The sequence below is a fragment of the Pelecanus crispus genome, chromosome 11, assembly GCF_030463565.1.
Source record: "Pelecanus crispus isolate bPelCri1 chromosome 11, bPelCri1.pri, whole genome shotgun sequence".
NCBI classification, from domain to species: domain Eukaryota; kingdom Metazoa; phylum Chordata; class Aves; order Pelecaniformes; family Pelecanidae; genus Pelecanus; species Pelecanus crispus.
This window is the reverse complement of record NC_134653.1, coordinates 25,909,665-25,933,388: the sequence shown is the minus strand read 5'-3', so window position 1 is coordinate 25,933,388 and position 23,724 is coordinate 25,909,665. Positions and strand designations below refer to the sequence as shown.

At 37.5% G+C, this 23,724-nt stretch overlaps 1 protein-coding gene across 1 annotated transcript in view; it reads right to left on the bottom strand.

Annotated features, from left to right (window-relative positions):
* The window catches only part of CCDC60 (coiled-coil domain containing 60), a 68,032-nt gene that overhangs the window by 11,705 nt on the left and 32,603 nt on the right, over positions 1-23,724 (bottom strand). Inside the window, exons 4-8 of the mRNA XM_075718946.1 lie at positions 11,564-11,743; positions 5,723-5,821; positions 4,688-4,792; positions 2,892-2,982; positions 816-1,044 (exon numbers count right to left, since the gene is read on the bottom strand). Of these exons, the coding sequence (XP_075575061.1) occupies positions 816-1,044; positions 2,892-2,982; positions 4,688-4,792; positions 5,723-5,821; positions 11,564-11,743 (704 nt within the window). The remainder of the gene's footprint in view (positions 1-815; positions 1,045-2,891; positions 2,983-4,687; positions 4,793-5,722; positions 5,822-11,563; positions 11,744-23,724) is intronic.

The following is a 23,724-nucleotide window of genomic DNA, read 5'->3' as shown; positions in this document are numbered from 1 at the left end:
CCCATCAAACTTTACTACTTCTGATATCATCCTGTCTGAATTGGAAGGACCGGAACGGAAGAAGCACATACAAAACATTTGTATTTTTGCATAACATGTTTTCTGCTTTGCCTTCCACCTCATTCTTAGGGTTCTTCTTGCCTTTTTGATAGCTACTGAACATTCATAGAACTATCCCAAATGACTCAAGAGCTCCTTCCTGAGTGCTAATTTAGAGTCTAGCAGAGCATGATGACAGCCTAATAATGATAATATAAATATCAATTAAAAAGTAATTAGCAGTACTAAATGCTAACATGCTTTTCTGGTCCAGCTTTACTTAGAAGGAAGGGAAAAGACTTAAGATTACCTAGCTTTGTACTGAAATGCATTGCAGAGCTAACAAACTATTCTGTCAGGTCTATCAAGTGCAGGTTATCACTAATGGATGAGTAGGAGGAATACAAAGACAGAAATCCCCTAAGTTAAACAAAACCCCCTAAGTTAGACAGATACATATTCAGTGGATCAGTTGGTTATGACAGAGAACAGCTGCACTGTTTTCACTGCCTGTTGGACCTTACACATGTGGAGGACAGTCCGATTATACAACTGCTGTAACTGAGTATTAATTAAAACTCTTACTTAATATTCACATGGGATTATATTGCCTAAACCAATTTGCTAACAGGGAGGGCACAGAGAGACTTGTACAAAGTTCAATATATCTGAAGAGAAATACACTGGTACCTCTAGCAGAATCTTTGATGTAGGCTTTCCCTAGCAAGGCTGAAAGCAAATCCATTTGATATTGGCAGCCAAGAAAAGGAACTTACAGGGGAAAAGACGTGGTTGTTCTTTAGCTTCTGCTGGCTCACTCATAACATCAGACGAAGCTATGTTAATCTTGACATTGTCTTCGGAGCAAAGTACAGTGGAAGTTTCACTGCCACAAGGAGTTTGACCACGGGGAGATGACTGACTGCTAAGCTGAGAGATACCTGGAGTAGATGTCTTGTTTACCTTCCTGCTGAGTGGACTGTATCGTGCTTTCCAGATGCATTTCTGTACATGGAAGAAAAAGTGAATAGAAAGGAGGAGTTTTCCATAGCAATTTGACAACAAAGAATCATATTTCTGTAATTAATTCCAATATTAGATCCTCTGGTCCTCCTGTAACCTCATAGATTTTTCTCCAGTGACTTCAAACAAGGTAGTGATTTCTTGGGTAGGACCACCTTCATTTTGTTATCTTTCTTCAATACTCCTCTGCTTTAGCATTAATGCCAACAGATTAAACTAATTTTGTAAATGAGTAACACTGCAGCTGCAGAGAGGGTTGGTAATGGAGCAACCTTCTCATGTACAGGGAAGAATAGGTCAAAGTGGTTTGATAAATGTTCAGGTCTCCTCCCAACACCCAATAACCTGGCAAATGAATTTCCTGTGTCAGGAATGTAAAACTGAAGTCTGAAAACAGACTGAATTCTGCAGGCTGGATAATCAGAACAATATGTATTATAAAGCAAGTGCCCCTGAAGGAACCCAAGATTGCCACTAGAAGTTTTGTACCAAATATGAAAAGCAGTCTCCAAGTATTATTAGTGTAAATGACAGAAAGGAAATTGTCATTAATTCAAGGAGGAAAAAAATAAAAGTCTCAGTAACATAAATGCTAAAAGACACATCAGAACTGACATGCACTTTGGTATCTTCTGCTCGTGTTCATTTGCACCTGACTTTAGAGGACTGGTAAGACTGTATGGAAAAATCAGGAAGCCTCATATTTAGAAACAACTCTGTTATTTATGTGACTTGCTGACTTTGTTTGCTAACAGCAGGAATAATATTTCCATAAAAACACAATCTTTGTCTTTTAAGTTTCACAACTTTCGCTGCTTATTCCCCAACAGAAGTCATAATCTTCTATTGAATCATTTTAATTATTATGTCATGAGGGTATGAGCTGCAGGTGTTTACAAATAACAAGACCAAATAGCCTGAATGTAACAGCTCATATTTGTAAGAGCACCTCACCTGGGGTTCTAAAAGCACTTCACAAAACTTGTTTAATTTAGCCTTATAGGGGGCAAAGCAAGGAACTAAAACCTTAAGCAAACTGCTGAAGATCATAATGTATGATATGCTACAGAGTGAGAAACCCACTGGTTCTTTATTGAGTTCTCCTAATTATACTCCTCAGCATCACTCATTCCCCCTTAATTTTCCTCCAGTCACTTCAGCAGTTTCAAAAAGACAAATCTTTGTGGTTTCAGAAAAATAGTAAAATGGTTACCAAGTGTTACAGATAATTTTCTAGTGTTTAATTTCCTCTAGGGTATTAACTTTATTTTTCTTTTAAAAGGCTTTCATCTGAATTGCTTGATTTCTTCTTTCCTTGTCTTTGCTTTGATTGTGGCAAGTGAATCCTGCTTTCTTTAAAGGCCTCAACATTTGGAATTTGTTTCTGAATTTAGCTTTAATTTCTGTGTAAAAAGGCAACCAAGCAAATAATGACTAGAATTTACTAGAATAAGGCCTCCAGGATACCAGTCTGAAATCCCCATTTGACTGGAAAAGACATGTTTGTGTAAACAAGTACCACTACATGACTCTGGGTCATAAAAAGGGGTCAAATGCAAACAAGGGGCTAGTTATGTTTCAACTGAATATTGAATTCTTCCCACATCAGTACTTATCACTAAGACCAAGCCACAGTTTCAATCAGCTACATACCGCTCTTCCTATTACCTAGTATCAAATTGTTATTCTTCAAAACCTAAAAAGACAAGTACTCTGTAGTCACAAGATCCAGAGCATAAAATGTGGTATCAGGGAGTTCAATTAAGCAACAGAAAAAATGACTGAAAAGTTGCATTAAGTCCCAAGGAAGAAATTAACAATGAAGTTACCTTTGTGTTTGTAATAAAGAGCTCCCACATGCATGTTGCTAACTTTTCCTCTTTGATTTCTTTTACTGTTTTTTTACAACCGCCAGGGTCCCTAAGTGAAAACAATGTAATTAGTCTTCCATTTTGAAGTATCTTGCTTCTATTGTAAGTTCTTTTAAGAAATGCAATAAATGGAGAGTAAATGGTGGCTGACTGCTACTATGATGTATATCGTTGCTTATAAGAAATGGAAAGACAATGCAAGGTATATAAGCCATGAGTATGTTATAGTTACAAGTGAAGAACCACCTAAAGAAAGCACAGTCATTCTACAAGCTATCATGCATGTACTAGGCCAGATTATGCTCTCAACTTCCGCTGTGCAAGTACTGAAGAATTCTGTCCAGTATAGCAAGATTTCATGGATACAAATGACAGCAGGTTCATATTAAGTTTGATTTTTCAGTGCTGTTGGCTGAGTGAGGACCTGTACCAGTCCAAAAGTTTAAATGTTACATCATGCTGACAAAGCTAAATGTGGAAGCTGCAGTCCTTGCAGCTGTGGTATAGCAACAGGTCATTGCTGAGGTAGTCTCATTTATCATTCATCCCTATCTAACCAGTCAAAGGTTTTACAAAGCAGATTAGCATTCTAAGCTTGCTTCCTTCACCACATTTAAAAAAAAAACAAAACCCCTCTTTTTGTGCAGACAGAGACTATATGATATAAAAGTACTAAATAGAAGCCTAATTTTTCATGGTTTCTGTGTGATGAAGAATGTGTGTATGCAGATCAGTTCAAATGACATTAAGGGAGAGGAGGGGTGGTTAGAGACGGTAACAGAGAACAGAAGGAAGTATGCAACAAGAGATTGCACTACTTCAGAACACCTGGAAATTAATCTAGAGCCTTATGCATTTATACTCTGCTATCAGCCTGTATCTGTGAGACTTGCTGAGAAACTGTTTCTTTTATCCCAGTCTATTGGTTGGTCCTTATATGTAAAGGGGTGAGAACCCCATCCACAATACATAATGGACTGATTCTCCCCTCCAATTTATCCAACTAATTCTATACAATGCTACTCCACCACCTCTGCTGTATGTAGGCACAACTGGTCTTGACTGAGAATATACAGAGAGAACAGAACAGCTTTGAAGAGCTCTGCCCTGCAAATCAGGCCATAAACTGTTCACTGTTTTACTAAACACTCATGAATAATTTAAATACGTTTTATGTCAACATGATTATATTGAGTAAAAACATTGGGAACTTAATATTTACTTTTAACAGTATAAAAGTTCAGAAGCAATGCATCTTTTACAAGTACCCATCACTGTCATACATAATTGATAGAATAAACCCAGCTACTAAATATCACTTAATAGCCAGCTTTGTTCTGTAATTGTAATGTATATGGAATTTCTGTTGAGTTCACTGGGATAACCCTCCAAGGGAAGGCTATGGGAATATACGTACATGTATTACTACATGTATTTAATGTGCATAATTATTAACCAAAAAGAGAAAAAGGAAAGAAAACACAACTAAATTTGGCTGGGATAGCTCAGTATTTTCTCCTAGTTCTGCAACTTGCAATAATAGAGGACCATGCTGTGCTACTGATTTGATTGTACAACTCCCTGCTGACTGCATGGGGGCAAAGTTGATGTAAAATTTGTTTATGTTGCATGGCACAGAATTAATAACATTTCACTCAAATAGTTATTACTTGAAAGAAGAGAAACAACAACATATAAAGGACAAAAGATCCCAAACTCCTCATTCCATCTACTATAATGTATCATGCACATACGTTGGATTCCAACAGGTTAATATGGAATGCATCGAACTGTTGGATTCAAGAGTCAAAGCTTCCAAAAGCCAGTGTATGGCACACAGCTGTCGGAAAAGATATTCACTGCAAAGAAGAGAAACATATGTGTTATACTATAGAGTCAGGGAAACAGTCAAACTGGCATCATGTTGGCTGAAATAGATACATCTAAGCCTTTCTGTAGCAGATTTTTTTTTTCCATTGTTCCAGTCAATTCTAGACACCTCCCAAGGTTTTTGTAATGTTAATACATAACTCTGAATCCTGGAAGCATATTTTTGGATGTGAAATTTTCAGTGAACTCATCTTGGTGATGTGCTCGGTGCTTTCATACCTATGAGTATTGCAGCATTTATCCCTTTATGGTATGGATTCTACAGTAGCTTCTAAGTTTTGCATTTAAGAAAAAGCAGTGTGTGAGTTTAAAACGTTGGACCCATCTTTTTCCGAACTAAGATTATCTTTGGCATTTTGGCTTATTCCACATGCAAATGTAAATATATAAAGACACTTTTGGTGAGCAATTGGGTTAATGAGCTTAGAACAGGACAGTGTATATTAGTGACTAATACAAAATATACAGAAGTGTACACGGTACACATACTGTCTTCTCCCTCTCTCTTTTGTAGGCCTACTTTTTTTTAACTAGGCAAATTAAATTTTTTGATAGCCTTTCCTTAAGACGAGCCTAATGTTGAAAGCTACACCACATAAGCAAATTTTATGCAACTTAGAATTTGCTGAGTCAAGATCAGCAAGGCAAATGTGTGTTTGTATACATGTGCACATACAGACTTTTCAGTAACTCATTAGGATTCAGTCATTTAAAGTTAGAATTTAACTGTTGCTTTTAGTAGAGACAGACTATTTCACTGTAAACTCCGGAAATTCTCAGGATACGTGTTTACTGGTTGAACAGCAGCTCTAGGTATATGTGTTACACATCTGTGTTGCTGTGAATTTTGTTTATGTCCTGCCAAGTAGGGCAGGACATAAATCTACCTTCAAATATACCTTTTTGCTCCAGGGGGGCTTGGAATCAAGACACTGGTATAAACAGGAGCGAAAGACCGTAAGGTCATCTTTTTTTTCTTCTTCCCTGTTAGAGAGCGACTGTAGGAAAGGATAAAGACTGAAGTTAAAAAAGGAGTACGTGAAATGAAGACATTGCCAATAAAGCTGTTAATTGTGCTCACATCACCACACTCTCTCTTCTCTTCCTTACATTAAAAAAAAAAAACACTTAGGTGTATTTCTAAATTGCTAATTACTGCATTATTATTATCTACTAATATTACAAACCTGATATTTATGTTTACCAGGATATATAATTATTATTTATTTCTAATATGTTTATGGTACTTTATAAATTATTAATATGGTATTACTTGTATTTATATGTTTATACTACTACTTATTGTTAACAATAAAGCATTTCTGTGAAATTAAATTTGGGGGCACACAAAAAAACATGACTGGTTTGAGAAAAGATGCTGAGATACTGCTTACATTCCATTACATTTGCTTTCTGTTGGTATCATGCCAATGGCATCAGTGGGATTATATACACACGAGGCCAAAGTTTCAAGACATGCCTGTAAAATCCTGTTCAATTTTTCCTGGGTTAATATATTGTGTGCACAGAAAACAATGAAGATTAAGTTGAAAAGATTCACCCTGTCCTGGTTTCGGCTGGGATAGAGTTAATTTTCTTCCTAGTAGCAGGCATAGTGCTGTGTTTTGGATTTAGTAGGAGAAGAATGTTGATAACACACTGATGTTTTAGTTGTTGCTAAGTACTGCTTATGCTAGTCAAGGACTTTTCAGCTTCCCATGCTCTGCCAGGCGCACAAGAAACTGGGAGGGGGCACAGCCAGAAGAGTTGATCCACACTGACCAAAGGGCTATTCCATACCATATGACATCATGCTCAGTATATAAACTGGGGGGGGTTGGCCGGGGAGCAGCGATTGCTGCTTGGGAACTGTCTGGGTATCGGTCGGCGGGTGGTGAGCAATTGCATTGTGCATCACTTGCTTTGTATATTATTATTATCATTATTATTACATTGTTATTATTATAATTACTATTTTACTTTATTTCAATTATTAAACTGTTCTTATCTCAACGCAGGAGTGTTTTTCTCACTCTTACTCCTCCGATTCTCTCCCTCATCCCATCGGGGTAGGGGGAGTGAGCAAGTGGCTGCGTGGTGCTTAGTTGCTGGCTGGGGCTAAACCACGACAACCCCAATGAAAAAGAGTCTTGAGTGCTGGCCAAACCAATGTAACAGAAAACTGAGGTCTTTATAGGCTGTGGGCACTGTTTCTTCACTGCTACGAGCCTGTTTGGCCATTTACACCTGTGCAAAGTGTTTATAAAATGCTACCAAGCAAGAAAAGGAAATGTTTACAGCTGTTTTTCCCAAATGTAAATAGCTACCTGCACCTGGTGTTAAGACAATGGAGATTCAAGCATAATAAGCACAGTGAGATATTGTAGCCTTCATATATTGAGGGCATACAGAAGACAGGAGGTCCACATAGAAAATATAACATGAACTATTGTATGCTGGCTTATAAATTAGTACAAAACTCAAATGATACTGGCCATAAAAAAATAGCTGAGAGGTTAACTCAGATCTGAGTGGTGGGTGAGTCTTAAAGCTATGTGCAGACTTCTTTAGCAGAGACTTCCTAGATGAATGAATGATTGATTCTGGATTAACATTTCCTTTCTAGATTCGAAGCAATTTGGGGATGTCAGCTTACTATTGCCTACTATAAACTAGCAAGTAGATGGAACAAGGGTTGAGGAGTGTGTACCCCAAGCACTCCATTGGTACAAATTTTCTAAAGCAAAGCAGCAACTGTAAATAGTACATATAACACTGACATAGGCATCTCAGCACTATATCTAAATAGAGATCAACATGTCTATTTTCTTCAGCTAATTAAAAAATTAGTAAACTTACATATCATTTTGTCTAACAAAGGAGATATCTAACAAAGATATAAGCTGGCAGGTGGTCCTGCTGTCCCAAAAGAAATTCCTTACACAAAACCTCAAGAAGTGGTTTTCTTCATGCAGCTATCCAAGATAAATTGTAACTGCAAATTTGTACTTATTAGAGATGATAGGGCACATGAATTCCACAGACTTTGTTGTTCAAAACAACATGAGGAGCAGCTGAGGGAACTGGGGTTGTTTAGTCTGGAGAAGAGGAGGCTGAGGGGTGACTTTATTGCTCTCTACAACTACCTGAAAGGAGGTTGTAGTGAGGTGGGTGTTGGTCTCTTCTCCCAAGTAGTTAGCAATAGGATGAGAGGAAATGGGCCCAAGCTGCATCAGGGGAGGTTTAGACTGGATATTAGGAAAAATTTCTTCACGGAAAGGGTAGCCAAGCATTGGAACAGGCTGCCCAGAGAGGTGGTGGAGTCACCATCCCTGGAAGTGTTCAAAAAACAGGTAGATGTGGCACTTTGGGACATGGTTTAGTCTAGTCTACCCTTGATTGGTTTAGTGTGGACTTGGTAGTGTAGGTTGATGGTTGGACTGGATGATCTTAAAGGTCTTTTCCAGCCTAAACGATTCTATGATTCTATGTCTGTCTTGTGCTTCCCCAAATCACACTTCCAATTTTCTCTTTTCTGTAGTCCTAATGAACAACAGAATGCCAGAATAGACAGTGGGACCATTGTATACACATTGAAGTGTTTGACAGAGTCTATATTCCTACTAATGAGGGATAACTAAACTTTACTTCTACTTTGTCTACTCTTAAGATAAGAAGCTGTTACAAAGTTTAGCATATCAATACATTTAAAGTAGTTGATAACACAATTAAATCCTACAACTTATGTAACAGCAGTAAAAAAGTCCCAGTAGAGGCTTAATATTTGCTGTTGTCTTACAGGGAAAAAGAGGAAGAGGGGTGGGAAAGGCCTACATCCATCACTGGAATCTGTGCATATAAAACCATGCCAACAGTTTCAGCCACTGTGAAAGGCTGAAGCCAGACATCATCTGTTAAAAAGACACTTTGTGTCCCAGCAGTTTAACACTGCTTTAGAGCTTTTCTTATTCCATGAAGTTCCTAATTTTTTTGAAGTCAGCACTGTAAAATCTAGGAGTGAAGTAAGTCTCCACAACAGAAAGTGATCTGTATTTTGTATCTAGGCTTCCCCCCCATGCCTTTTGAACTGTTTACTACTGCAGACAAACATATGTGTAACAGCACACAACTGGAACTAACGTGCTGGCAGAGTTCCTGCATGTGCGTGAATCACATGGGACAGTTTGAATGAGTAAAGGCACACCTATCAAAGTCACGCATTTCTTGTTTTACACATGTTTCACTGTGTACTCCTGTCCCACCCAACACATCCTGGAGTTGAGAAAATTCTTCATAAGACTCCCTGATTTTGACATCTGATCATAAGTCTAATGATTTGCCTCTTAGGAACATTGGCAGATGTTAGAGGTCTTTCCTCTAAAAATGAAGTTAAACTCTCAATATTATTTTTAAGCAACACAGTGAAAATATTGAAGGATATTAGGTTTACACTAGGAACTTCTGCTAGTGTAGATTTTTAGGTTAGTTGGAAGATTTTTTTAATAAATTTTTACAACTGGCAAAAACCCTGGTGCAGATGTAGGATTAAAGTGGCTTTGTCAGTATTCACCCACAAGCCTGGTATACTCTGCACCAGTAAAAGCTTTTTTACTGCTAGGAGATGCTGTACCTAAATGAAGATAATTTTGCCTATGCATGTATACCTTCATAAAGGAAAAAGGAACGTTAAATCTTTTTAGGTCAGCCTTGCTGAAGAAAGAAGCCTTTCCTTACAGAAGAAAATAAATTACTTCAATAATCTGAATGGTCACAATAATAAAGGCAATGGTATTTTTCATATGTGTAATAAATTATTTGTCTGCAATAAATGCGGATTAGCTGAGTTATGGCTAGATAGAACAGTTACATATCAAAAAGAATAATAAGCATGGAGTTTGCAAAAAGCTTTCAGGGAGGTTCTTATGTATTCAATTTTTTTTTTAATTAAATAATCTTGTTTACCTAAAATGTTCATGTGGCCTTCATTAACCTAGGATCAAAGTGCTTCACAGTGCCATTTAAATAAGAGCTGTAGGTGACTTGTTTAAGTAAGGAGAAAGTTTTAGATGATGCAGACATTAGAGGCTAAGATTCCAAAATACTTTGACTAATACCTTACACCCTTTCTCCTTCCATAATATTATCCCTCAGTAATACTCTATTCCTTTCCCACCTTTTCTAGCTATTCAGTTAGCGACCATTTCGAATGCTGGATATTAAATGTTACTCTAGTAAATATGATACTTTTTTGTTCAGAATCTCTCAGCCTGTGATACTTGTTTGCTTTTTGGTCTGGGTTTCATACTAACAGGAAAGATTCTATTTCTTGTTTTTTAATAATGGTTATATATTGTTGTCCCACTGTCTGACTAGGGCGTGATTGCATCTCAAATGACTCTGGAGACTGAGTTTTCCAAGCTGAGAGTTAGTTCATGGAAGAAAGGTGAATGAGTGGAAGCTGGTACCTGGGAGTGACAAAAGCCACAGCAAACTGATGAGAAAAGACTGTTAGAGATGGATGAGCTTTTGATGCAACAAGGCTCCAAAGGTGTATAATCTCTAGAACAGCTACTCTCTCCTGCTGAACAAATATTTAATCATCTCATCACCTAGTGAGGGTTGACAAATGGAAGACAACTACACCATTACAACAGGCATTAGAGGTGCACTGAAAAGACTGGCGTGAGACAAAGGATTGAAGACTACCTAATGATCAGATGGAGAAAAAACCTGAAGAAGGTAGTAAGTAATAGGTCTGAACTAGCAAAGAAACCCACTCTGCAAGCTAAGCCACTGTCCTGGTTTCGGCTGGGATAGAGTTAATTTTCTTCCTAGTAGCAGGCATAGTGCTGTGTTTTGGATTTAGTAGGAGAAGAATGTTGATAACACACTGATGCTTTAGTTGTTGCTAAGTACTGCTTATGCTAGTCAAGGACTTTTCAGCTTCCCATGCTCTGCCAGGCGCACAAAAAACTGGGAGGGGGCACAGCCAGAATAGTTGATCCACACTGACCAAAGGGCTATTCCATACCATATGACATCATGCTCAGTATATAAACTGGGGGGGGTTGGCCGGGGAGCAGCGATTGCTGCTTGGGAACTGTCTGGGTATCAGTCGGCGGGTGGTGAGCAATTGCATTGTGCATCACTTGCTTTGTATATTATTATTGTTATTATTATATTGTTATTCTTATCATTACTATTTTACTTTATTTCAATTATTAAACTGTTCTTATCTCAACGCAGGAGTGTTTTTCTCACTCTTACTCCTCCGATTCTCTCCCCCATCCCATCAGGTTAGGGGGTGTGAGCGAGCGGCTGCGTGGTGCTTAGTTGCTGGCTGGGGCTAAACCACGACACCACTTATTCTGCTGAATGCAATTCTTTTTTAATCTTCATGCTGTGGTCCCATTGTGGGAACAAAAGCATGGCACAAACTCCCCAGGCCTCCTCCTTTTCTCCTCAGAGAATCAGTTCTGAATTGGCTATGAAACCTCTCCTGAGATTCACTAATCTTCTGCCTTCTAAACTTCCTCCTTTTTAAACAGCACCTCAAGCATTTTTTTTCTGTGCTTGCTAAGTTTACAGCTGCTCACTTACCCAGATTTTAAGCATTTTCTCTTTCTAGTTCACACAAGTAGTAATAATCTGCCTCAACGCCAAGTAATGACAGAAACTGGAAACTGTCATTTTTAAAACCACTGCCCTCAGACCACCAAAAGCCCTCCGAGTTGACTTACATGTTTATTTCTTCCTCTGACTCCTCCGCATGAGAGGCGTATTTGGGTGGCTGGAACTCAGGTCGCCATCTCATGCCCTGATCCTCCTGTTCTGCTTTCAGCATGTTCTTCCTCACCAGTGATTCTTGGTGAAGTATATGAAAGTATTCTCCACCTTGCTTCACAGAATTGATATGATGCCTGCCAAAAATCATCACAAGTTGGTCAGTGTCCTAAACATACACTATCAAATTGATTCATTTCTCCGTTGCCCACCAACTTAATTTTTAACAGAAGTTTCACATTCTTCTATATTCAAGAGTTCAACATGAGTATTTCCTTCTGCAATATAATAACAAAGGACAACAATTCCCCAATATGAACTGGGAGATCTTTCCCTTATCTCTTTCAGCACTGCACAGGTTAACTATTGGATGACTTGAACTCAGCATCACTTTGTCCAGTACTTGATTTAAAAACTCCCAGCCTAATTCTAATTTATAGCAGCCAATTGTCCACTGGGCCCCTCACTGTCTTAACTCAGTTATCACAGCCTGACAGGCACTGCCCTGAAGCTACCTGTTAGCTGCTAAATTCCACTTGCTGTCAGAAGGCTGCATTATTAGTAACAGGGAAGATGCCAGTGAAGCCTGAGAGTGAGCTGAAGACAACAGGGAGGGTATTACTGCAAGAGAAGAAAATAAAGAAACCATAATGCCATAATGCACTCCCTGTAGGATGACAACAGAGGTTAAAAAAAAAAAAAAAAAAGTGAGCTAGGGCACTGAAAGGGCTATGGCACACCATTACTCTCATTGATCAGCCTTTGATTAAAATGTTAGCAAGAATGTAGCAGCTGATCCAAGTCAGATGAGCATACTATCCAGGCATAGGACACATCCCTTTAAGTTAATGTGTTGCTGACTTTTGAATCAAGTGTCATCAGGTTGTATTGATTCTTTCAAACACAATCTAGGCTTGAAAGCTGGGCTTCATTTGTTTTACTGACAAGTAATAACTCCCTTTTTTTACCAGGTATATATTAAAGCACCTGAAGGTCATACAGGGTGCAAATTGCAGGCACCAAATTCACTAGTTCTCAAGGGGAGCAGTTTACTCCCTCCTTGCTTCCCTTGATGGAAAATCACTTGCACAATTTAATGGTTTTGGGATTGGGTTTTGTTGACATTATTTTTTAAGTCCAGCAACTATAAATACAAGCCTGAAACCATTTCCTGTTCAGGTAGGTTATCTGTCTGCTAGATATTTCTATACTAACTTTGGAAAAAAAAAAAAAAGGATAAGAAAATAAGATGTCCCTGATAAGAAATGCTGCATGCTTTAGAAAAACATAAGGATTTCAGAGTTGTGTCAGACTGGCTTAATGTTTTTCATAAGAACCTAGTACTTTGCACAACAGACTTCTCTTGGAATACTAGAAAACTTTTAATGGCCTTGAGTTCTTGCTTTATGTCCTTTTCCAGTATTTTTCTCTCTCTCCTTTCTGCCAACTGTCAAGATATTTGTACGTAAAAGTATTTTTTCCCTTCATAGTGCTTCTTGTACATTTCTGCACGGACTAATGTAAGCATTCCGTCTTAAAGATCCCTACTGTAGCTGTGTATTATAATGCCACAAATAGTGAACGACATTATTATATGAATCAAAGACAAGTGGTAGAGAAAGATAATTATAAACTAGAAAGTCTTTTACACTAACAGTCATAACCAGTATTACTGGAGAAAGATGCATAAATGGCAAGTACAATCAGTACTTTTTTATTTAAGGTTTATCCAATATAGAAGGCTTTTATATGTGTATACCAAAAATCAATGACCACTCTCATATACCAAAAGGAACAGGAAATGTTATGCACACTTGTGAACAAATATTTTTAGCCTATGACTTCCTTGAAGTCCCAGGTATTACAAAAAGTAGCTCTACAGTCTCCAAGTACAGAAAAAGAAATAAAATAGAATTAACAGAAATACAGCTGTACGGCAGAAGAGCTGTAATAACTACCTGATTTAAACAAAAAAAAATCCTCTCATAATTCCATAGACTTATTTTTGGGATATTTATGAATGACCCTAAAGGTTCATGGATACCTGTCAGGAAAACAGTAAAGTAAATCCAAATTTAAAATACAAAGGTGACCAATGTACTTTTCTACACTATAGATTTACAGTATACTGCTGGAATAGGACATCAAATATGTCTCCATTTAAATTCTGGCATCACAATACAGTGTTTATACAATAACAACAAATTTAGCTGGGCTGCCTATATGACAAGTAGGTGAGAATTGTTCATTAAAATGCAAATGTAATAGAGATGAAATTTGGAATACATTTATTAAAATAATTGAGCTTCAGTCAACTGTAGTCACAACACAGATTTTCAACTGCCATTCAGACAAAAGGATTTGTCTTATTTTTCTAAGTTCATATCTTTATCAGCATGAAAATTAAGACATTTTCCAAGTAGTAATAATGTACCATGGAATATTTCAAGTTTTCTCTACAGGAATATATTATAGATAAGGATCAATGACATGCACAAAGGAGTGACCCGGTAGTGTACTACACGTACAGAAAATTGGTTGCAAGCCTATTTTTAGTGCTTGGTGTAACTATGTACTTATTAAATTACTCTTTAAATCCTTTAGGGACTCAAGGTCACCTGTTAATTGTAATACAAGGCCACTAAAGTACTGGGGAATTGAACTTTTACTGCTAAGTTTTGGGATTCTTGGTGACTTTCTTTGAGTTAGAAATGACTCACAAAGTAAAACCATGAATTTGTCTGAATTAAAATTTAGGTGCTGGAAAAACATTAATAAGCTATAATAATAATAATGCCAGAAACCTTTCCATCAGGGTAAAGACAAGCTAGATATTTACCAGGTTTTTTTTTTTACACTCTGTTTAAATATACCTTGTTTAAGTACATTGGGTCATCTTCACTAAATTCAGAGGAATCATACTAAGGATGTATTTGTCCCAGAAGATCAAATTTTACAGTTAACGGCCTTAGATCTACTGTGTACGCAAACAAATGCGGTGGGAGATGGTTTACTAAAGAATGATGTGCACTCCTGAACATGCGATGCCAAATTCTTGCTCAGGTAAGCTGGTATAACTCCAGCCTGAACAGAATTGCTAGAAAGATAGGCAGAAGGCTGCATGCCGTGTGCCTATCCCTCTACTAAGCGACTGTGTTCAATGCAGTGGGTGGTGTTACCGGGGTGCTTCAGTCTCATTAACTCTTCCTGCTAATCTCCCTCTGTCCCATTCCCTGAGGTGCAAAGAAGTTGCAGTCTATTTATACCACCTTGATTCTCTCTAAGGTCAAAGATTATATTATGATCATGGTGAACAAATATTGTGAGCTTTAAGTAAATTAACTATGTATCTATCAAACAATTTAACTACATACATATTTCTCTGATCATGGAAACTGTTAGCCACTGTTTCATAAAGTGGCTTATTCAATTTTCTTATCTTAACAGATACAGCCTTTATATCAATAAAGCTAATGACAGAACATCTCCTGCTCCAGATGCTATACGGAAAGAATTTAGCCTTTTCCAGAGGCTTATAGCCAACTGTAAATATAAACGAAACCAACATAGCATTGCTCTGAAAGCCACTGAGAGCACAGGCTTTCTAAATGCCATTTGCTATATTTTCATAAAAGCATTTCAATCTGCATCTGCAACACTCCCTACTAGACCAGTGAAAGCTCCTCTTTGGGCACAAGGCCAGACCCTGCCGAGGGTGTTGCAAGGTGACTATCAGCTGGGCACTGCCTAACTTGTTGCACTAGTGACAAACTGAATATTGAGCTAAGGCTTCCCAGCTGAAAAGCAAGTGCGATTTTATGCACACTGCCACTTAAAAACATTCTGAGTAAATATTTTCTATAGCAGAAAAAGTAATACAACAATAATCCATTTCTGTACAAAACGGAAAGCACAGGCGGCAATAACTTTGAAACTACAGTAAATACAGCTAAACTGTATTCTGAACATTACAGACTAAACCTATGTATTAAAAAACAAGTACAATTCTTCCAAATGAACACTTAGCATTATTTGCAGCTATGTCATCATGAGCTGTGACCCCATCACAAATCTCAAATGAGGCTAATGAGTATTTGGATCCTGAAGAATTCAAACAAATATCCACTGAAGGAAGCGGTCAGAGCAGGAAGGTTGCTTCATTTGGATTAAACTTGAAATCTATGCCCTTACCTAGTTTTAGGGGGCACTGTGGTACTGGAGGGTCTGTCTTTTTGAACATATAATAAAACGGAAGTTCTGACAACCTGAAATTATTAAGGACCCTATGGTAATCTCTGCAGGAGCACAAGCGTTAACACCTGCATTCTTATCAGATTTCAATTGATTAAATGTTACTGTCCTCGCTGCTGTTTCAGTTGGAATAGGACACTTTTTTTTTTTTATCATTCCAGTCCCCCAAAATACTATGTTGTGTGTATGTGCATTAACACACTTCAGACTCCATTTGAGCTGTTGCTGCATTCTAATAGCTGCAGTAATTCTTACATGCCCCTTAACTTTCTGACAAGGTGCTGTAACACCTAAATAGCTAATAATTGTGAAACAGCAGGAAATGCCAAGATGAAAGAAAATCCATATGCATGCAGTGCTTTTCTTATTTACAAAGCACACACAGAACAACAGGAAAGCAAACTCTGCATTTCTTGTAAATTGTGAATAGTGATACTGATTTATACCAGTGGAGAATCTGTTCCATTCTCTTATCAGTAAACACTGGAGCTGCTGACCATTTCACTCAGTTCTTTAGTGCTTTACATTCAGTGTTGTAATGTATATCTATGCCAGTATGTCCCAAATTTATTTACATTAAGATTGCTTCACACCTCTCCTGAGAGATGTAAGGCAGTCTCATTGTAAATGAGAATTAGTGCATTGTTCGCTTAAAATACACCACTGAATGTACTGCAGTTATTGCAGGGTGCACATACTACCCACCTTCTGAAATTACCAAAAGCCATGTAGCAAAGTTTACATGGTGGTAAGCCTGAGCTAGCAAGTCCTACTATTGAGCTCCACATTTGGGCCATATCCTGAAAGCTTAGCATGTGGACAGAAAAAGCTTGCAACTATTCTATTCACAATTAATACGTAGATACTAATGTAAATTATGAATTCTGGTTCGGTAGTGTTTACAGCCAAGCCAGAGATGCAAACATATACACACAAGGCAATGGAGAATCATGAACACACTGGTTACTACTCTTATCTAATGGTTGAGTAATTACACAGTAAGAACCAAATGGGTAAATATTCATACACCTAGTTTTCTTAAATTCAGTGAAGACCACATGATAATGACATTAAAATCTATTAAATGTAAGTACTAACCCACAGAAACTTAGACATATATGACCATTTACCATACTGAACCATTAACCATTCTAGGAAGGTACTAACCATTCTAGGCAAGGAACTAAAGTAGTACCATACCAACATATGTCGAGTCGTTGAAGACATACAAACAATCTGAAATACCCACATTATTTCAGATGTAGATTCTCCTGTAGATGAGTACAATATTCTGCACTCAAATGCCTCTGTTTAAAAAACAAAACCAGGATCTGCATAATGGGAAAGATGCATATTATCACATAAAAATCTGACCATGAAATAAGCCAAGAAACAAGTAAAGTTAAAATAAGACATGAGTAAATTTGTGGTATGTTCACAGAAGGCTGTGCAGCAGGAAATAAGGATCTTCAATAGTCAAAACAACACCCCGCACTATTATAAAAGATGTCACCAGGTAAACGTATTACTGCATATTTAAAGATATCTCAGAGTGGTTTTCAATTAACTACAAAGACATTAAAATACAGAAGATGCTGCTTCCATTGTGAAATGAGGCAGAACCTCTACTTTGCAAATGAGGAGAGGTTCTCTAACACTGAGAAGCACAAACATATTTGACTACCTGGAGGTACAAAAAACCAACATACCAAAAAACTGACTTATTTTTAGTTGGAAATGTGTTCTTCTCGACCTAGAAAGAATGGGGGGCAGCAATTTCTCTTTAAGTAGTCCCAGAACACAGGAACATGCACACACCCCCACCCCTCCACTTGTGCCATGCTGCAACTCCCCATTCCTGTTGATCTTCATATAGAAGTTTTCTTTGTGGTAGGCACATTTAGGTTGGTGTCTCTGGAGAAGTACATAAACAAAGATGAGTGGGGAAAGTACTTCCAGAGCAGCACAGAGAAGACAGCTTTGTACTGGTAAAGGGCAGAAAAATAAACCTGTGAGATTTCAAGGCTTTGCTTTAAATTCTTCTCAAAAAAGCTGTGGGGAAACTATTACTAAAACTTCAAAAGAAAAAATCATCTGAAGATTTCTGGGCTTTTCATTTTCTTGCTGTAAGAATGTACAATAATAACTTTATGTTCATATTACCAATAAAAACCTCACTGCTTGTTAAGTGGAACTTCACTGAGGTCCCTGATCCTCTACCAGGAAATACTGCTGGTTCAAGATTTTCATGTGAAAGTAGAAACCACTCCTCATGATCTAGTGTCTTGCCTTACCACATAAAGGTATTTACGGAGCAATGACATTTTACTACTAAGTAATGGAAAACCCATTTTAAGCGTCAGCTTTGTTCAAACATTCAGTGACAATGTGTCATTTTTTGTGTCACAATACGTGGGATTAGACTGTTGTGTTTAGATAGACAGTAAAATCTAATAAGCAATGAACTATTTCCACTTATGAAATTTCAAACATAAACAAACATATTTTTGCACAAAGGGAAAGGAGGTTGAGACCCAAACGAACAGCCTGGAAAGGCAGAAATGTTGATGGGAAAAGCAGTCTTTCCAGTGATTGATGATAGAGATAATGATTCATACATCTATACACTTAAATGGTTGTCTTTACCCATGACTGCTGGCTAATTAATGTGAGCCATCATTCACGTAAAAGAAAATTTTTGCTTCTGGAAGAAAAAAAAAAAAAAAAAAAGATGCAAACTGCCAGCAGTGACAATGTTAGAAACATGCCAATTAGAGTGATTTCTGCCAAGCAGCAAAAGGGCACAAAACACTGGTTTCCAAGCAACTGACATTATGAAGCATTAAATACATTGGAAACTAATATTGACAGATAAAAGTTTCACCTTCTCAGTTAGTACTGCCTCAGTCTCTTCTTTGCTTCTTAACTCTACATTGCCTCTCATCCCTGCTTTTACAGACTCCACTGTATCTTCCAGTAAACCGTATGCATTACGGAATACCAACTTATCATAATCTCTAAACACTAACATCTTTTTTGTCTGTATATATTAGAATAGGATCGGTACAGATTCACAGGTAAGGACAGACAAGGTCATAACCAAAACTCCAAAAATAAAACATTTCTTGCCATTTAAAAATCTTCCACTAGTAGCTGCCATTTCAATCACAAAATTTGAACAGTTTTGTATTAAAGTCAGCTAAACAGCCACTAGCAGGAAAAGAAGTAGTAGAAACTGCTCTTCAGGTAACAGTCAGTCTAGCTGTTGTTGCAGGCATAAACAATGCATTAGTAGATACTCAGCTTTCTGCAGAGTGACTTTTAGAGATCTGCCTTCAGGAAACTGGAACCATTTTAAAGAGCCATCCAGTTTCCAATTTAAAGCATAACAAGCAGCCAGTTGAATACTGTTAAACTGCCAGTAGTTTGACATTTAGTTTTCTTTAACTAGCACAGCACAAACAGATGCACAGGAACAATTTTCTTCAAACTATGGGAAATGCAATACAGAGGTTTAGCATCCGTTTGGATGCATCCTTTGGGGCATCCTTTTGCAAGTAAAGGCTTGACTGGCTCATGAAATGGCATGGACACTCCCCCTTTGAGCTTGCAGCTCAAAGCTGTGGGTTCCTAGACATCATCGGCTGAGGATGACCACAACTTGTCATTTTTAAATAGGCACCTATGCTTAGATGACTGTCACTACACAGTTTCCATCACCTTTCCTACCTCCCTTTTACACAAAGAAAGTATTTTCAGCTAGTCTAATTTGAAGCAATATACTTGTTTTTAAGTACTATTTTTTCGTGGCAATGTTTAACAACAAGAGTATTTCCAGTACACTTGCATGGTCTTGGTGGGCTGAATTAGTCTACAGAAATGATATATGACAACCTGCTTTTATTATGGATTAACAACTACAAGCTTCCCATGCTTTGGTAATCTCTTTTGCTGTGTAACTGTTCCTACATCTTTCTACAATTTACTAGTTATAAAGACTTCCACTTTCTTGGTTCTCATACAATACATCCTCATGCAAGTGTGGATTACTTAACATTATTTCTGCATCCCATTTACAAATGTCATTGGAACAAAGCAACAAGAAAGGATCTCCCTCAGAGCTGGATGTCATTTCAAAGGGGCTGTGCTGCTTGAGTTTGCTTAGTTTTAGTAAGAATAGCAATAGAAATGAAAACATAATTCTTAGCTCAAAGCTAAAGATATTTGAATGCTCAAGGACCAGGTGTTGTCTTTTCTGCCACACTGTATTCCACCCACTGAATCTGACACTGGGAAGTACTTAGTCAAGTAAGTCAGAGCTACTTTGTGTCTACTTGGGCAATCTCCACTGGAAGTAAGATGTATTGATCTACAAAGGAAGAGGAATGATCATTATCTACAGATTTCACAAATGGTTTTTCATTTTATGCTGCACAAAGATAAGCAAATTCCTTCCTTCATGCTACATAATGCTGCGTTTAGGTAAAAATGATATCTGAGAGCTGACAGGTGTCTCCCTGAAGTGACTGGGTACAACTCATCAGTAGGGAAGAGGTGGTACAACTTTCTGCTTGGGATTAGTGACTGATAGTTCTGAAAGATGAGTAGTTTGAGCAACCTCTGCATTCTGTCGTCATCCTCTTTTATATCATCATGAGGACTCAAGTAAGTATAAGAGAGTATTACTGAGAGGAGATATGAGGTCATAATTATAAGGTTTATCTTCAGTTTAATTATGCTTTTAATGTGTAAGGTAGAATATTAAAGCTTTATGAATGCAGCTAAGTCTGTTCCAGTAATGACTCTTCAAACATTTTTGAGATAATTTTAAAATTCATACTGCTGTACTATGTCACTATGATCATTAAAAAACTTCCTCACAGTTTGTTCCATTATACTCTTTCACACAAACAAGCTGCAAGATCACAGGCACTACTTCCTGTGAATATGTATCAATTAATGTCCAATTAAGACAACTGCTGGGTGTTCCTCTTCCATCAGGAGGAGGAAAAGCAGCAAAAACCAAATCCACAGAGGCCATTTGTATTCACTGACTCCATGCAGTATGGATTAGCATTTTAATTGAAATTAAAAGTTGCTGCCCCAGAGAAGAAAACTCCTGTTTTCTTCTTTCTTTCTTGCATTTTCCACTCTGCTTCTTTTTCCTAAAGTAACTCCTTTTCTATAGTCTGAAAATGTTACTAAGAAGTATTGCTGACACGTCCTTTGGTCCAAACCAGCAGTGCAGTCATTCTCACTTGAAAGTATCTTTTCCCGCAACTTCACATCTCAATATTTGGTTAAAAAGTCTGTGGGTTTGATTTCTTTGCTTTTCTTACTGTTCTTTTTTCTACATGCAGAATTAGTCAAAGTAACATTGTGCAAACACTCAAGATGAATGGCTAGCATATTTTCATTGTTAAAAGGTCATACAGAGACACTTGAAGAATTTCCAGGCTTACACAACACAACAGAAATTAAAAAAACCCAGTTAACGTATAAGCTTTGATCTCCAGATATTAAGTCTGTTGGATATTTTTCTGCATACTGGGTCATTTGGCTACTGTACATTTGTCCTGGTTTCGGCTGGGATAGAGTTAATTTTCTTCCTAGTAGCAGGCACAGTGCTGTGTTTTGGATTTAGTAGGAGAAGAATGTTGATAACATGCTGATGTTTTTAGTTGTTGCTGAGTACTGCTTATGCTAGTCAAGGACTTTTTCAGCTTCCCATGCTCTGCCAGGCGCACAAGAAACTGGGAGGGGGCACAGCCAGAATAGTTGATCCAAACTGACCAAAGGGCTATTCCATACCATATGACGTCATGCTCAGTATATAAACTGGGGGGGGGTTGGCCGGGGAGCAGCGATCGCTGCTCGGGAACTGTCTGGGTATCGGTCGGCGGGTGGTGAGCAATTGCATTGTGCATCACTTGCTTCGTGTATCATTATTATTATTATCATTATTATACTGTTACTATTAGTATTACTATTTTACTTTATTTCAATTATTAAACTGTTCTTATCTCAACCCAGGAGTGTTTCTCACTCTTACTCCTCCGATTCTCTCCCCCATCCCAGCGGGGTAGGGGGAGTGAGCGAGCGGCTGCGTGGTGCTTAGTTGCTGGCTGGGGCTAAACCACGACAACATTTCAGAAAGCATTAGAGAAAGTGAGTTCATATTTCAAAAAATCTGTTTCCCTGACTTTTCTGAAGCAAATTTCTCCATGGCCATTCTAGCTCATATCATACTTCACTTTTTAAATAATACAAAATATGTGGGATTCATGATTTAATTGCCACAGTAAACAGAATAAATTATATTAGGTGTGTTACAGGAACACTACTGGGATTACAATGTAAAGAATGTATGGATTACACGATCTGACAGGCAAACTTCATTTTAGCATTTATGCAGACAACAATGCTTTCCAGAAACTAGTATTAAAGTGACCATTGCTTACACAAGAGCAAAAAGGCACTTTTCTCCCGAGTGTGCTAAGCAGCTTTGACTAGGCTCTGATCATGCTAAACTTCTGATCTTCAAAAAACAAGTGTGCGTGAATATATCATTTACTGTTTAGTAAACGTAAAAAGTAAATGTACATTTATTTGCGCAGTAGCACAAGATTAAGTCTTCCCTTTCTTCATCTTCCATCTGTTTCAATTGTCACAGAAAACTTGCAGCCAGGAATATTTCCACCTGGGCATTTGAAATAACAGGGAGCTAGTTTTGAATGCAACTGTGAATTAAATTTATGGGACTAGAAAAAAAATGGCAGAGTTGGAGATGCTTTAACTGGTAGGTATTTTCTTACTTATCAGCACTTCAAACTCTGCTTGGGATATTAAAGTTAAGTTGTGTTCTTTTCATCTTCTGCATCAGCAGTAAAAAGGATTCTGCAAGCCAAGTTATATATTTAAGAACAATTGCACAACATCACTATCCTCTGCGGGTGTGGTACAGGTACAACTGATCAGGATGTAACAGACAATTATGCTGATAATACATACAGAAAGGAATATAATCGTTTGTCCCTTTAGCTGTATTGGCTTCTGGAGGTAAGAAGGGAAGAAAGACTAAAATCTGGGGTTTTAATCACTCAGAGAAAAGATATTACATTAAAACACATTAGGATCAAATCTATTCCCATCATTAAAAATCTACATTTAAAATAATTTTGCAAATTGCATTAGCATTAAAAATTCAGTGGAAGGCAAATCTCCATTTATCATAACATGGTGCAGGAAACAAAAATGTCTTCAGTTAAAAGTAGGCTAGACTAAACACTTCATTTGTTATAGGAAACAACTGCACTCACTCGCAGTGATGGGCTGGATCTCTTAAGTCTTTCCCTGGAGCTTCTAATTTAGTAGACAATTTTGAAAATAAAAATTAAAAAATCAGAGAAACAGAGGCATCACTGAAGTCTAGAAGAATAAGGCACTTACCCGAGACACCTGCATTCCAATTGTAGCCATTCCAGGGATAATTAATCTTACATCCCCAATCTGACTTTCATAATTTACCTATAAGAGTAATAATATTTATCCACCTAAGACCTAGCAGTGCTGCAGAGATGAGTAAGACAATGCTTGCATATAGTTGAGTGCTAGGCATTGTAAGATTTATCAAACTAACATCCCTAAAAGCATAAGATAGTGGTAATAAGATTAAAAATTTTAAAAATAATTTAAATGAAAATGGTAAGAAAAAATATGCCCTATATGTAAAAAAATTTTTGCTTTTAGTAACAAAAGCAATCAATCTTTGTTCACACTCTGCCATCCATGCCAATTTAAAAGCTATACATTTATGTAGTGAGTTTAGTTCAGATACATTGCCTAGTTTCCAATCCCAATCTACAAA